We start from the raw sequence: 14,912 nt of genomic DNA on the forward strand, positions 1-14,912 counted from the left end.
TAGATCTATTTCCAAATCATAATAATTTTTGCAGTGTTATAAGGTTCTGAAATGGCTAGCTTAACCATCTGATGAAGGTTTAGAACTAAAATATAAATAATGCAATGGTTCCTTCTCTTAGGTTTAACATCTCAAGACTAGAGTAACTTTGAAAAATTGTAATGAAAAATTTGTAACATATTTCATTTAAGATCTAATATTTTAAATTGATATTTTTCATTTTAAAATGATTTTAATTGTTTTTAGCCATACATGATTTAATAATATTTATATGTATGGAGGCGGTAAAAATAACAAATGTTGTTACTACATATGGTGTGAAAGAGAAAATATGAAAGAGTAATTGTTAAGGGACTTTAATCATGAATAATATGTAATTATATATCAAATTTGTTTATCCATCCACACATATAACGTAGGTATATATGTGTATATATATGTTTGGTATAAAAAATCAAAATGTTATTAATATATTTTAAAAAATTGAATTTTAAATTCACATTTTTGTTTTTTTTTATTCAATTTGGGTGCTATTTAAATTGAGGTTATCAAACAAAACAAAACATATGGCTACAATTGTCTATCCAAACTGATAGGAATCAATATAATCTTCAATAAAATTTTGGAAAGATAATTATAAATTTAAGTAATATAAGTAATTCATATTTAATTCTACCGTATATATAGAAATTATCATACCAACTAAAAATAAAGAATCCCCCTAATCTTCGCCTTCATGAACCATATAATGCGATTTCAAAAAAATATGTTTGGGTTTCAATTTGAATCATTACGTTAATATCATAAGTCTTTAAATACAAATATATCAAAATGATAAAATTTTGATTCACACGAATATTCTTAATTTTCCTTATAATTCGAATATATTTTTTTGAAGCAAACATTAATTAGATTAAAAACCATAATTACTGTAACAGTGATAATGCATAAGGATAAATTTCATGAATAAAAATACCAATGAATAAAGGATATCATATATTCATATGATATATAAATATACTATGAAATATGATATTTTCAATAAGAATAAAAAGTCAATAAATTTTGTACTCTTTTGCAAATGATTAATTTTGGGACAGGTAAAGTTCTACTTGGGGACAAAATTTACAGGAAATTCAAGTATTTTTATAAACATAATAGATAAATTTGAAAAACATAAAGAAAATTTGGATAATTTTCATTAATTTTGTAAAACTTAAATATCCAAAAAAGGTACATAAAATACGGGTATATATTCCATATGAACCTCTTACCTGTTTTTTTATATGTTGGACTAAAAGATACAATTTCAAATTTATAAAAACCATAATTATGAGATAGAAAAAAACATGACATATATGAGACGAGACGAGTTTTTTTTTTCTAGAAATAAACATACTATTTTTATCTTATATTTTTATTGTAGTTATTTCTACTAATAACAAAACAGATCTAATCCTTTCTTTTAACTAAAACATAGAAAATATTGTACTGATATGAGTTTAGATTATAAATATTAATAATGTTCGTTAAAAATATGTTTACAAACATAAATCCACAAATACGTAATATATTGTAAACCTAATAAATCACTTTAGTTTTTGAAATCAATCCCGCACGTATGTGTGGGTTCAAATCTAGTCTTCTTCATAAAAATCACGCCTCCTCTCTTTTTTCTTGCTTTTGTCGACACTATCAGAGAGAGGGAGAGAAAGTGTGAGAACCCTTGATTTTTTTTGGTGTAAAGGAGGAAGAGAAGGAGATCAAGCTTTTTCAGAGAGAAGCAGAACTGTTAGGGTTTGGGAGAAGGAAGATCCGACGAGTCAAATCGTTTGGAAAGGTACTTATTTTTGGTAGGGTTGTAGCTAAGAGATTTTCGTACACTCGCCTTTTTACAGAAGTGAATTTGGATTAATATTCTAGGAGATATTGGCAGTTTTGTGGGGCGTTTCTTCTCATTCGCGGATTGAGACCAGCGGGTGTTACGGGGATGATTGCGGTTTCATCTATTATCTGATCGTGCTGAAATTTTGTGGGAAGCTTCTGGACGTATATACCTTGCTTTTCACCGGAGGGATTAGAAAGTTAACGGTTAGTTTTGGTTTCGTGGTTTCACTTGTGAGGTTGTTCTTTTCTGTTTTTTTTGGCAGTTTGTTTTCAATATTTGTTTGTTGTTGTGATTGGTTGTAGGAACAAGTTTGGTTGTTCTTGGATATTGGAAAGCCTCTTATTTGGTTGTATTTAGTTTTGTGAATAACTTGTTAAGGTAAGTGCAGGACCATGGCTTATCTAAGCTGGAGATTTCTCTAATCTGCTTGTTTATGTGTTGTTTGGCTTGTTGATTGTTGATTGTTGATTGATGATTGTTGGTTGATGGTTAGAGATGTCTCTATTGCTTGTGTGTATAGCCCAGTAGATGGGAGGATTGCCTTACTGAGTGTTTATTAAATATTCATACATTGCAATATGTGTTTGTGGTGCACGTAAAGGCAAAGTGTGACCGTGGAATCAAGGCAATGAAGAGGAGGATGTTCTAGTGGTTCGCTTGGTTGTCTAGCTTCTGTTAGGTTGCTAGAGTTGAGTCCTAGAATGTTGCTTAGGATCGTTGGTTCATTGGTTAATGATTGGAATTATACTGGATATTATTAATATTGGCTATTTATATTTATTGGATATTGGTAATGTTTTCCGCTGATGATTGTGATTGTGGTTAGGTGGCTAGTGGATATGGGACCACTAGTTGTAGTTTATTATTATATTATATTATATATTTATTATTTATTATTATTATTTATTATTAAAAAAAAAAAGGTCGGTCTTTTCAAAAATAAATCAGAACAAGCTAAGTGAATATCTTAAGGTTGTATAAATCTGAGATTGAACACTAACTGTAATTGTGTTCAAGAAGTATTTTCAATAAATTTTGAGGACGTTGGCTTTTGCTGAACCTCGTTAAAAGAAAATTTTTATGTTTCTCTTGTCTCTTCAACACTTACAAGTGGTTCTTGTTAAAAGAAAGGTACAAGAACAAGTGCAAATATGTGGATGATGAAAATGTTATCTAATCTCCAGTAGAGATTTCACATACCAAGGAATATATGGAGAAATAATCAGTGATGAAATATTACTCCTGAAAGATGGAGAAATCAGATTGTATAAGATCAGATATTTCATGAAATTTCTTGAGGTTACAGTTTTGACATCTGATGAAAGAAATGTTATCTCAAGATGCTTACATCATCTTACATAGAAAAATGGTCATGTAGTACCATACTAAGAAGAAGAGTTGAAAAAGAAAGTTTTACAAAGAGAGTATAAATAACTCTTATGTATAAGATGATTGTTTGGAAGATTGCATGTAAAAGAATATTTGGACTTGAAGTTCAAATAAATCTTCTATCTGAAAGGGGTGCAATGACTTGAAGTCCAATGACCCGAGAGAATATATGAGTTCTGTTTATAACAGTTCAGAAAAGATGATATATATAATCATAATGCATAACCTGAAGTTGATGCTTTCACGGGGAGGAATATGATTATGTGCGTGGTTGTACTCTTTTTCCTTATCATGGTTTTTATCCCATTGGGTTTTTGCATGAAAGGTTTTTAACGAGACAACAAAAGAACATGCAAAAGATAAACACCTAAAGAGGAATATTATGATTCTAATGATGAAAGACTATCATCTTCAAAGTTGTGAGAAACAAAAATAATGATTAAGAGGAGTCACTTGCGTCATGACCGATAGAAGAATGGCGATACACATTTACTATGATTCATTCAAGAGAAGATTTGGCGAACCATTTAGGCATTTCCAACCACTACTTTCAAGAAGCTACTTCATCATATTGGTTCGGTCATCTCGAAGATTTCAAGTGATGTATTCAAGAGGGGGAGTAACAGCACGCTGCACGCTTTTTCCCTTAACCATGGTTTTTCCCACTGGGTTTTCCTGGTAAGGTTTTTAACGAGGCAGTATCTCATATGCGCATTTGGAAGTACATTTTTATAATGGTCATCCAAGGAGGAGTGTTATGAATATTATATATTGTATGGATGCCCATTATCGGCCCATTAGTAGATCTGGTGTATAACCTAAAACCCTAATATTGTATTACTATATATATGTTATATCCTATGAAATAAATGATAATACAAGAGAACAATTCCCTAAACCTCTTGTTATAACAATTCAAAATTGAACATAATATTAATAGATCTGTGATAAAGTTGAAACGGATATTTCAAGAATCTCACCATTAATTCAAAAGAATGTAATATGTTATTAATATTCTTTTTATTAAAAGTAGGGAATTTATGGAAAACCCCTCTTTGTTTACCTTCTTCAAAAATTTTAACCCTAAACAATTGTTTTAATGAAATGATTACTAAACTAAGTTAATTTCAGTCAACAGTTCCATGATGTGGGAAGTGGCCCATGTTCTGAAACAGTTGTTCCCATTCTCTTTCATTAAAACCATAGTATCTTGAACGTTTTATGATTTTCTGAACATGCCTAGGACTAGAGCTACATTATAGAGTCATATATATAAAAGTAAAGTTTTGATTTCTCCTTATTAGTTGATTTTCATTTATTGCTTTCTATTTTTTAAATTTTTTTTATTTGATTTCTAATTGTTTAATTACTTTAAACAATATTTAAGACCTAATTAACACAATACATTTAATTCACACATTAAAATAAAATTATAACTGAAAATAAAATAAATTATGCATTAATCATATTCTCCTACTTAATTTTACTCAAACACAATAAATTATAATTGTAACTCTCATAATTCTATTCTAAATGTAACTTACATCAATTTTTATTATATAAATAAGCATTCTTATTCTCTCATTCTCTCATATTGGCATTCTTTTACTTTTTTTATTTTATTTTAACATTCTCCCATTCTCTTCCACTTCTCTCATTCTCTTCCATAATACCTCAAATCATTTTTCATTTTTTTTTTCAATTTCTTATTTTTGTTGTATGGGTTACAAAAAACCAAAATATTAGAGACTACATGATATATATTTTACATTGTTCTTATTTTTAAAGATTAATCTCCATTATCTAATTTGGATTATCATCTTATAATTAAGTAATCATTCTCTCCTCCTTTCTCACCAATATCAAATATTGTTATATCTCATATGTGTTGTAAGAGTTTGATTCTATATTTTAATTTAGAAAGTATTATATATATTTAACATTGTTTTCAATTTTTAAAATTAAATTAATCTTTGAGATTTTTTATTGCATTTCATATGATTTTATAAGGTTTCACCCTCTCTTTATTGGTCCATTTAGCGTTTAATTTCTAAAATTTATATTTATTTTTAATTAAATAAAAATGTAATAATGTACATTAATCTATACTTTAAATCCACACTTTACTACTAAATTGTAACTAAAATTACATAAATTATGAATTGACTTTTTCCATTCATTTTCACTCAAACAAACTATAAATTATAATTGTAACTCCTCTAATTAAATTATTTTAGAAATGTAACTTCCATCCTTGAAATCCTATAAATAATCATTCTCACATCATCATCTACCATATCACAAATTCTAAATATTTTCTTTGTTTTGTTTATGTTCTTGCATGAATTCAAAACTCATGGTAAGAGTGTGATTATATATTTTGCTGGATTTATCCTATATTTTGTTCAATTTTTTTTAATGTATTTCTTCCTTCCTTCTTTCTCTTCTTATAATTTTCAATTTTCAATTACATATGTATAACAAAAATTTAGTGGCTATAAAAAACAATTATCGATGCAGATTCAACAACACTAATTTCAATCAAAGCCCAATGAGGGAATCAAGCTAAAGAAATCATCTTCATACATGTATATATATTTTTATTTTTAAAAGTATGCAATTTTTTAACAAAATTAACTATTATAATAGAATTATTAAATCAAAATTTTTGACTCTCTCTTACCTCCATTTTTTTCTTTTCTTTTTTCAGAATTTGTATACTCATCATTATATTCAGTTCTTGTGATCCAAAATATAGGTATATAATGATCATTATAATGTTTCTTTAATTCAAAATTTTGTAATTTACTGATTTTCTATATAAAAACAATTTGATATTCTATTTCCAAAATTTTATTACAAAGAGGAAATCATTAGAATTTAACCTAGCAATATAGCTTAAATTAGGGTGAATATAAAAGAGATTAAAAATTAAAGTAATATTTGGGATTTTTAATTGCATTTCATATGATTTTATAGGAAATAGATTTAATTGATACTTCAAAAGTAATTTTGCAATTTAATTATTAAATGTTTTAGGTAAATTTTGAATATCATGTAAATTTTTTTTCTATCATTAACAATATTTTTTACATAACTGGTATATTTTTATGATTTGAATAAATAAAGTGTATTATTGACATTTGGAAAATTTGTTTGTTATATATGTATTTTTAAGAAAAATTTCAAAAATATATCTTTTTCAGTATCACTTTCAGAAATACCGTTTTAAAATTTTTTATTAAAAAGATCTTCTCAGAAATTTCTCATAGTTTTATAATTATTACATAAACTAAAATAAATAAACATAACTAATACAACAACCTGCACATATGCGCAGGATATTACCTAGTTATTAATAATTAGTACGATTGTAAATAAAAAAATAAAAATAGTAATCAACCTTACTAATATTAATCATTTACCTGAGTAGTATCCGAGATTCATAAACTACAAATTTTCTGGGAGAGGGATGAAATCCATAACATCTTCAATCACCATTTCTGCCTTTAACATTGCAGGGTCCGAAGTTTCGGTTAGCGACCAATACTAATACAGATTTCAAATGAAAAATAACACAATCACTAGCATAGCTTATATATCGAGTAAACCAATATATTTGCATTTTCATATTACGATTGTTGATTCATACCTAATAGAGTTATTAGGTATTATTATTTTGGCGACAATAACATATATAAGCTACGTACCAAGTTCATCCCTCTCCGCTGTATCACTACGTACCCAAGTTCATCCCCAATATTTTAAGCTTGGGTAATCATTATTTTGTTTGTCAATATTTGGTACGAATTATGTACCATTACCCAAGCTTTCCGTACGTATTAATTCTAGGTAATGTATGCTGTTGACAAATAAATTATTATTATTTAAATTTAAATTTATAAATCCCTCATTATATATAGACTAATAGTATCAAACGAAATATTGGCATATTGTTTTTTGTGTATAAAAAAAAAACAAATGATAACATTTTCGTTGTATTACTTTTATGCATATTAATATGCCAATATAATTTCCCCAAAGATTGCCACCGATGCTTTGTAGATGGATCCTGAAAAGTAACTGACCAGTTTATGGGTAGAGAATGGTATTGTATTCCTCCTGACGGAGAATCTCCCACTATGGGTGCATCTAATTTCCGCCATAGCTTGTCACCTCTCCATGCAGAAGTGGAAGCCCTTATCTGGACAATGAGATGTATGATTGGTGCGGATAAGGAGAAAGTAGTTTTTCTCACAGACTTTTCTGATTTGGTGAAGATGGTGTCTTCACCTTCCGAGTGGCCTGCTTTCAAGACATATCTGGACGCGATTGAAGAAGATAAGGATGAATTCCTCTCATTCTCTGTTGTTCAGATTCCCAGATCACAAAATGGTAGAGCAGACAAGCTGGCGCGTAGAGCTCGAGTAGAATCGCTACCAATTACCTATGTGAATAATTTCCCAACTAATTGGCTGTTTGAGCTAGTTTTGTTCTTGGAAAGCAAAAGAAAAATAATAATAATAATAATTTCCCCAAAGATTAGAATAAAAGCAAACGGCAATTGATACGTAATATCGAAAATTAAACTGAAACTATTAACAAAAAAAGTCATTGAATTGAAAACCATTTTTATACCAACTTTAACCGGAATTCAATTCCTTAAATCTTTAACCGGTTTTCTGATGAAAGTAAGTAATGTTTACTGGAATAGGTATTTCGATCCATCACTTGCGGGTCAGGGCCGCACCAGAATTCGAGGCGGTTAAAGGCCGGTTTAAGAACTACTTGGGCCGGCCGTGGAAGAAGTACTCTTGGACAGTGTTTGTCAAAACGGATCTTGACGGGTTGATTGACCGGAGAGGGTGGGGAGAGAATGGAGCGGCGGTTATGCTCTGTCAGCGTTGTATTATGGCGAGTTTATGAACACCAGAGCTGGAGCGGAGAAAATCAGAAGGGTGAGCTGGGGGGATTTCACGTCCTTAGCGGTGAGGAAGAGGCTACTCCGTTCACCATCAGCCAATTTATTCAAGGAGATTCATGGATCCTGGTGTGCCGTTTTCAGCCGGGGGTTCGAGTCACTATTGACTCTTGAATGAATCATCAACGTTAAAAATGTTACCATTTATATTTAAATGAACATAGTCCAAAGCCTACATAGCTGCTGAACCTGAGGAAGATCCACCCGTGTACCTTTTAGTATCATGTGGTTTTTTGTGGTTCTGCAATGCAGCATACCAGAAGATAAAAGATATGTGCAAGAAACATGTTGAAAACCGTATCAAGTAACAATATAGTGTTATCCGCAATACATAAGATTTGTGTGTCCTCTACTGTGTAGCTTACCCGTAATTTGAATTGTTCCCTGTGGTTCCCATGCCTAACTCATGCATATTTGCCTTGCCAAGTAAGATTGCACCACAAGATCGCAGTTTTGAAACAACTGCTGAATCCTTCTCCACATAAAGACCCTCATGCAGCCATATTGTTCCACCTTCAATAAAACCCTATGACAGGTCTGCTTTATGTGGATTTATTTTCAATTACATATAAGAATGATATACTAACCATTTGTTGGATGGGGTAAACAATCAATATAGTTCTTAAAATGGGTAAACCCACCCCATTTAAATATAAACTCATTTAAACTCATATTTATTCGAAACTCATTTAACCATATCCATTTAAATATACATTGCCCCACTTAAATCATTAAACCCATTTAAGTATATAATGTTATTTTGTGGTTTTGCAATTTTGGCGGAAAAAGTATTATTTCGTAAATTTTTTTTTTAATGATGGAAAAACTCGGATTTTTTGGTTTTGGCAGAAAAACACGGTTTTGAGAGAAAAAAGATTTTTACAATTTATTAAAAGAACATAATTTTGTATGATAAATAATTAATAAGAATACTGTATCAACATACAAATAGGTCTAGATGAGTATCTATTTATTTATAATATTAAATGGAAAACCGATTAAACCCCATTTAATTTTTTTTTTCTATAAATGAATTTAAATGGGTTCATTTTAATTTAACATACCCATTTAATAAATGTTTCCTCTACATTTACGGGACACTTCTACCCGATGATCGAGCTTGCTGGAATATTCCACCACCGTGGCTTCTCCGTTACAATCATCCAAACTTCTTTCAACTTACCTGATCTTTCTCGACACCCACACTTCACTTTTTGAACCATCACGCACATATAAAATGGAGAAGAAGACCCTCTCTCTCAACCAGAGGCCTCTTCGGGTAAGGACCTCGTCGTCCTCATTGGTCTCCTTAAACAATGCTACGCCGATCCGTTTCGTCAGTCCCTTGCAGCGGAAGTAATGATGGAGAATGGAGAGGATTGAAAGAGAGTTGAAAGAGAAAGCTAACGTTAGCTTAAGCGAAGAGGGGTCTTCTTCCAAGTATCTAGACAAACTTGTGAGTCATGTCCTTACTTTTAGTTCCTATGCTTTTGCAAGTTAGAACAAGTACGAGGATCTTCTGAACTGCTTTTTCAACCTAGAACTTTTCTTGGAAAAAACTCTCCCAGACACGATTTTCAAGGAGCTCCTCTTAACCAAGCCTTCCGACGCCGGTGGAGCTACTGCTCGCCGGCGTCGGGATTCCACCGACTCATCTCTTTATCACCTTCGATCTATTTACTTTAGTCCTCTCTTTTGCAAGTTTTTTCCCCAATTTTTATTTTTGCTTAACCCTTTTCTGACTCCTTTCGTCCCTGCCTCCGACCCAAGACCTAACCGGTACACGATCCCGCTGATTTGTGTTTCACCGGAGAAGATCCAATTCAACCCCTCCTCGTCTTGGCGTTTGACTGAGAAACTAGGGTTTTCCCCTGTGGACCTAGTTTCCCAAATTGATTCAATCCACGGCCACTGTCTAGTTCCGCTGATCCACCAAGCACAGGAGATGATTCTTGCACCGCAAATCTCTCTGACAGACTCGAGCAGACAATTCCTTCAGCCATCAATTTGGCAAGCGTTTATGAACCTAGGATTTTCCCCTGTGGACCTAGGTTCAAACCTTGAATCAACCCACGACCGCCGGCTGTTCCCTTCGATCTGCCACTCAACGGATGAGCTCCCTGCCTCGCAAAGTTCTCTGCCTTGTATGGTCAGCCGCCGCACTAACCTTTCCCCCTGGTCTCCGTTCGTGAAACTAGGCTATACTCAAGTGGGCCTTTTCTCAGCTATCGGCCCGTTAAGCTTTTCAAACGCAAAGGCCTCAACCTCTAAGCCCAGGTGCAAAAATTCTGAACTTCGACTAAACCCATCTTTGAGTTTCTTTAGAGCTGGATGTAAGAATGTTCGACATAGATTACATCTTCTATTGATACCTCTGTCTTAGGGCAACTACTATCAACTGCAATTCCTGGTCCGGTTTCAGTCCACGAAGAATCCTGTTCTTCAAAGCTCAATGCTCTCGGGACCTCCGGTTTTAGTCTCTAGCCACACAAAAGGACATGGTGGTTACCGATACGTCCACATTCCCTTTTCTCCTTGGGCCGTGACCACCGAGCATTGTCATGTCCATTCTATTAATCTCGGGAATACCCTCCACTCAACTGCTGCTCCATATCTAAATCCTTGTAAGTCCATATATGATCCTTTGCTCCATGTGTTGAAGCCATACTTTAGCCAATGGTGTGATCAAGATTGCACACTCGATGGAATTCATTTGAGGTGTAATTCATCATTGTTGCTTTGGTTTCACTTTAATTCTCTAAGAATCATGGCATTTGTATCTCGTTTGGCTTTGTCTATTGAACCCTCTTGTTGGCTGCTGGCTGACATATGGATCCTGATTAGTGGCCTCTTTGGTTACGGCTTTGTTTCGTCCAAGGCCAATCTTCATCCTATGGCAACTCTTGCATCTACCTGCAAGCTCCAGATAACTTCCAACCACTCTCGACCTATCGTCAAGCTCCTCCTCCGTGTTTTACAACCGGTAAGAAGTCAAGCTTTGACACCTATTGCAACGCCAAATTGTCTCATGACTATGGCTATCTCCTCATCCACTGACTTGTTCATGGAAGAGCCTGTCGACAATCTTGACCTCACATGTACCAAGTTCTTCCAAGAAATTGGATCAAAGCTCTCAAGAATTCCCTGTCGACTAATTCTATCTCTGCTTTATATTTTTCTTGTTTTGGCATTGGGGAATGCCCTTCTATCTTGTAGTTTAAACAATGCTTGTAGAAACCTTATCTCTTTTGAGTAATGAATCGCAAGTTGAGTGACAAAAAAAAAAAAACAAGTACGAGGGAGTAATGTATTCTCTAAGCACTATTCACAACCTTTGGATATTTGTTTCTTAAAATTATAATGTTCGTGAGTTTGATTTAAATTCAGTTAATTTTATGATTACATTTAACAGTTTGTAGATGTGTAAATGGGTCAGTATTCGACTCGATCAATGGATTATATTATGTTGGTTTGAATATTTTGACTCTAACATTTATATTGACGGGTGGATCTCATGAATTCTGAAATTAAAAGGTCATCATATTATGATGATGAATTTTAAAAACTAAATAACAATTATGTTGATGATTATGTAAAAAATAATAATGGGGCCACTGGCTTATCTATTACAGTATTACACTGTTATGGGGTAACAATGCTCTGTCATATCTATTACAACCATGCTCACACTATCAGTCGGCAACTAGTTACATGAGCACCGCACAGCGTAGAGGCAGAGAGCATTGTTATCCCTACAAATTCTTTGGGTATTTCAAAATAGATTTTTATACTTATCTTCATATAGTTTCATTATTGTTTAAATAATAAAATAAAAATAATCTAACATGTTATAGTGTGCCATGTGTCAATAACCGTTTCTTATGGTTCTCATGTTTCTCAACTTCTCTCTTTTTTTATTATTACTTTTTAAAATAAAATTGGTGAGGATCCATGTGAAAGATATGGGCATGCTCTCTCAATGTGTCCTGTGCCAAATCAACCGTTGATGAAAGAAAAGAGAAAAAAGATAATAATAATAAAATTTTAACAACTGTCTTAGCTAGCTGCATGTGAGAAGAAAAATATGAGAGTTTAGTACGACGCTCGTTGATAGACAGTGACTTGAGAGAGCCTCTGTTTTGGCCAAAAGTGTTCAACAACAAAACCAATATATATCCTTGAAATCTCCCAAAATCTATATTTTGTTTTCTTAAAGATAAGAAGCAAAAAAAAAAAAATGGAAGAGAGGAAAGGGAGGAGAATAATCATGTTTCCTCTACCATTTACGGGTCACTTCAACCCGATGATCGAGCTTGCTGGAATATTCCACCACCGTGGCTTCTCCATCACAATCATCCACACTTCTTTCAACTTACCTGATCTTTCCCGACACCCACACTTCACTTTTCAAACCATCACTCACATAAAAGAAGGAGAAGAAGACCCTCTCTCTCAATCAGAGACCTCTTCGGGTAAGGACCTCGTCGTCCTCATTGGTCTCCTTAAACAATGCTACGCCGAGCCGTTTCGTCAGTCCCTTGCAGCGGAAGTAGGCGTAGGAGGAGAGACGGTGTGTTGTTTGGTCTCTGACGCTCTATGGGGGAGGAGCACGGAGGTTGTAGCGCAAGAGATAGGAGTTCATAGACTGGTGTTGAGGACAGGTGCTGCGGTATCGTTTTGTGTTTATACAGCTTTCCCACTCCTTATGGATAAGGGTTATCTCCCTATACAAGGTTAGTATACTACATACTACAATTATCGTTTCTTTCTTTTTTTTTTTTTGTTCTTTTCTTGTTAAGATTTTCCCCTTAAATCAAGTTACAGCAACGTTCGACTATACACTTATCTTTCAATATTTTCATATTTTTAATTATTTTAAATTGGTTCCCTTTTTTTCGTGTATCATTTTTCCCAAACACACATATCGGATTTTTTAGTAAACTGTAAGAGTCTATATATAAACACAATCGGAATAGCTGGTTCAAATTGACTGTAAGCTACGTACATATAGAAAATGACTAGATATAAAACAAGATCGAGTATGGACCATTTTTGTTTTAATAAGTGTATGGACCATATTGTTTGCTATTTACGAAACGGTAAATCATCAAGTCAATTCAGGTTTGCCTTCCTTTTTTATTACACCACTTGTCAAATTGTCACTTCTTTTATAAAATAACTAGGTAGTTGTAAATATATGATTGGTATTTTGGGATTCATGTTATTGGATTATGTAATCCAAAATTTTTGTCTCGTAGGATTAGTTTCCGTTTTAGTTTAGGCATAGAACCTTTTTTTGTTTGCAATATTAATAAAAGATTTTAGCCCACCACTATTCTTTTCTCCAGATTCTAGATTAGATGAGCTGGTGACAGAGCTTCCACCTTTGAAAGTGAAGGATCTCCCGGTAACAGTAATGAAAGAACCGGAGGACCTATACCGACTACTTAACGACATGCTGGAAGGAGCCAGGTTATCATCAGGAGTCATATGGAACACATTTGAAGATCTTGAAAGAGTCTCACTCTTGGATTGTAACAGCAAGTTACAAGTTCCCTTCTTCCCAATCGGACCGTTTCACAAATATAGTGACGATCTTCCACCAAAAACAAAGAACAAGGACGACGATGAAATAACTGATTGGCTCAACAAGCAAGAACCGCAGTCTGTGGTCTATGCAAGTTTTGGAAGCCTTGCAGCTATAGACGAGAAAGAGTTTATCGAGATTGCGTTGGGTCTTAAAAATAGCAAACGACCATTTTTGTGGGTGGTTAGGCAATGTATGGTCCGAGGGACCGAGTGGCTTGAGTCATTGCCTTATGGGTTTTTGGAAAATATTGGTCAAACGGGAAAAATTGTGAAATGGGTTAATCAACTAGAGGTATTGGCTCATCCTGCGGTTGGAGCGTTTTGGACGCATTGTGGATGGAACTCAACACTAGAGAGCATATGTGAAGGTGTTCCAATGATTTGTACGCCGTGTTTCTCGGATCAGCATCTGAACGCCAGGTACATCGCTGATGTATGGCGAGTAGGGATGGTGTTAGAGAGAAGTAAGATGGAAAGGAAGGAGATTGAGAAGGTAATAACAAGTGTAATGATGGAGAAGGGAGATGGATTGAGAGAGAGGTGTTTGAAGTTGAAAGAGAGAGCTAATTTTTCCTTAAGCAAAGATGGGTCTTCTTCCAAGTATCTTGACAAACTTGTGAGTCATGTCCTGTCTTTTGATTCTTAAATATGCTCTTGCAAGTTAGAAAAACTACAAAAGGCCAATGTACTCGGAGCACTCTTCAAACCTTTTGGATGATGTTGTATTTCTTATAATAATAATGTTCGCCGTTTGGGATTATCATAACAGTTGTACGTGTCTAAATGGATCAATATTCCAGCCCAGTCAATAAATGATACACTATTAGGTTGATCAATCCAATGAAAATTTTGACCCTAATAACAGGTTGATAGTTATATGATGTTGATTGGTGAGTCAAATAATTGCATAATCAACCAATCTATTACAACTACTGTATGGTCATATATACTACAAGGCGGCGATTGCATAGAAGACACGTAGGTTGTATGTTCAACGTTCTTTTTTTAAAGATACTATATGTTGGTAGTTATATTAATCCCTTAAGCTATTTATTGTTATTCGCA

The 14,912-nt window shown here is 33.3% G+C and overlaps 1 protein-coding gene across 1 annotated transcript; it reads left to right on the forward strand.

The window, feature by feature from the left end:
• LOC104712212 (UDP-glycosyltransferase 76F1-like) lies at positions 11,981-14,615 on the forward strand. The gene is made up of 2 exons (XM_010429058.2): positions 11,981-12,991; positions 13,607-14,615. The coding sequence occupies exons 1-2, from the start codon at positions 12,496-12,498 to the stop codon at positions 14,491-14,493; spliced, it is 1,383 nt and encodes a 460-aa protein (XP_010427360.1). The 5' UTR covers positions 11,981-12,495; the 3' UTR covers positions 14,494-14,615.

The sequence above is a fragment of the Camelina sativa genome, chromosome 9 (assembly GCF_000633955.1).
Source record: "Camelina sativa cultivar DH55 chromosome 9, Cs, whole genome shotgun sequence".
Classification (NCBI taxonomy): domain Eukaryota; kingdom Viridiplantae; phylum Streptophyta; class Magnoliopsida; order Brassicales; family Brassicaceae; genus Camelina; species Camelina sativa.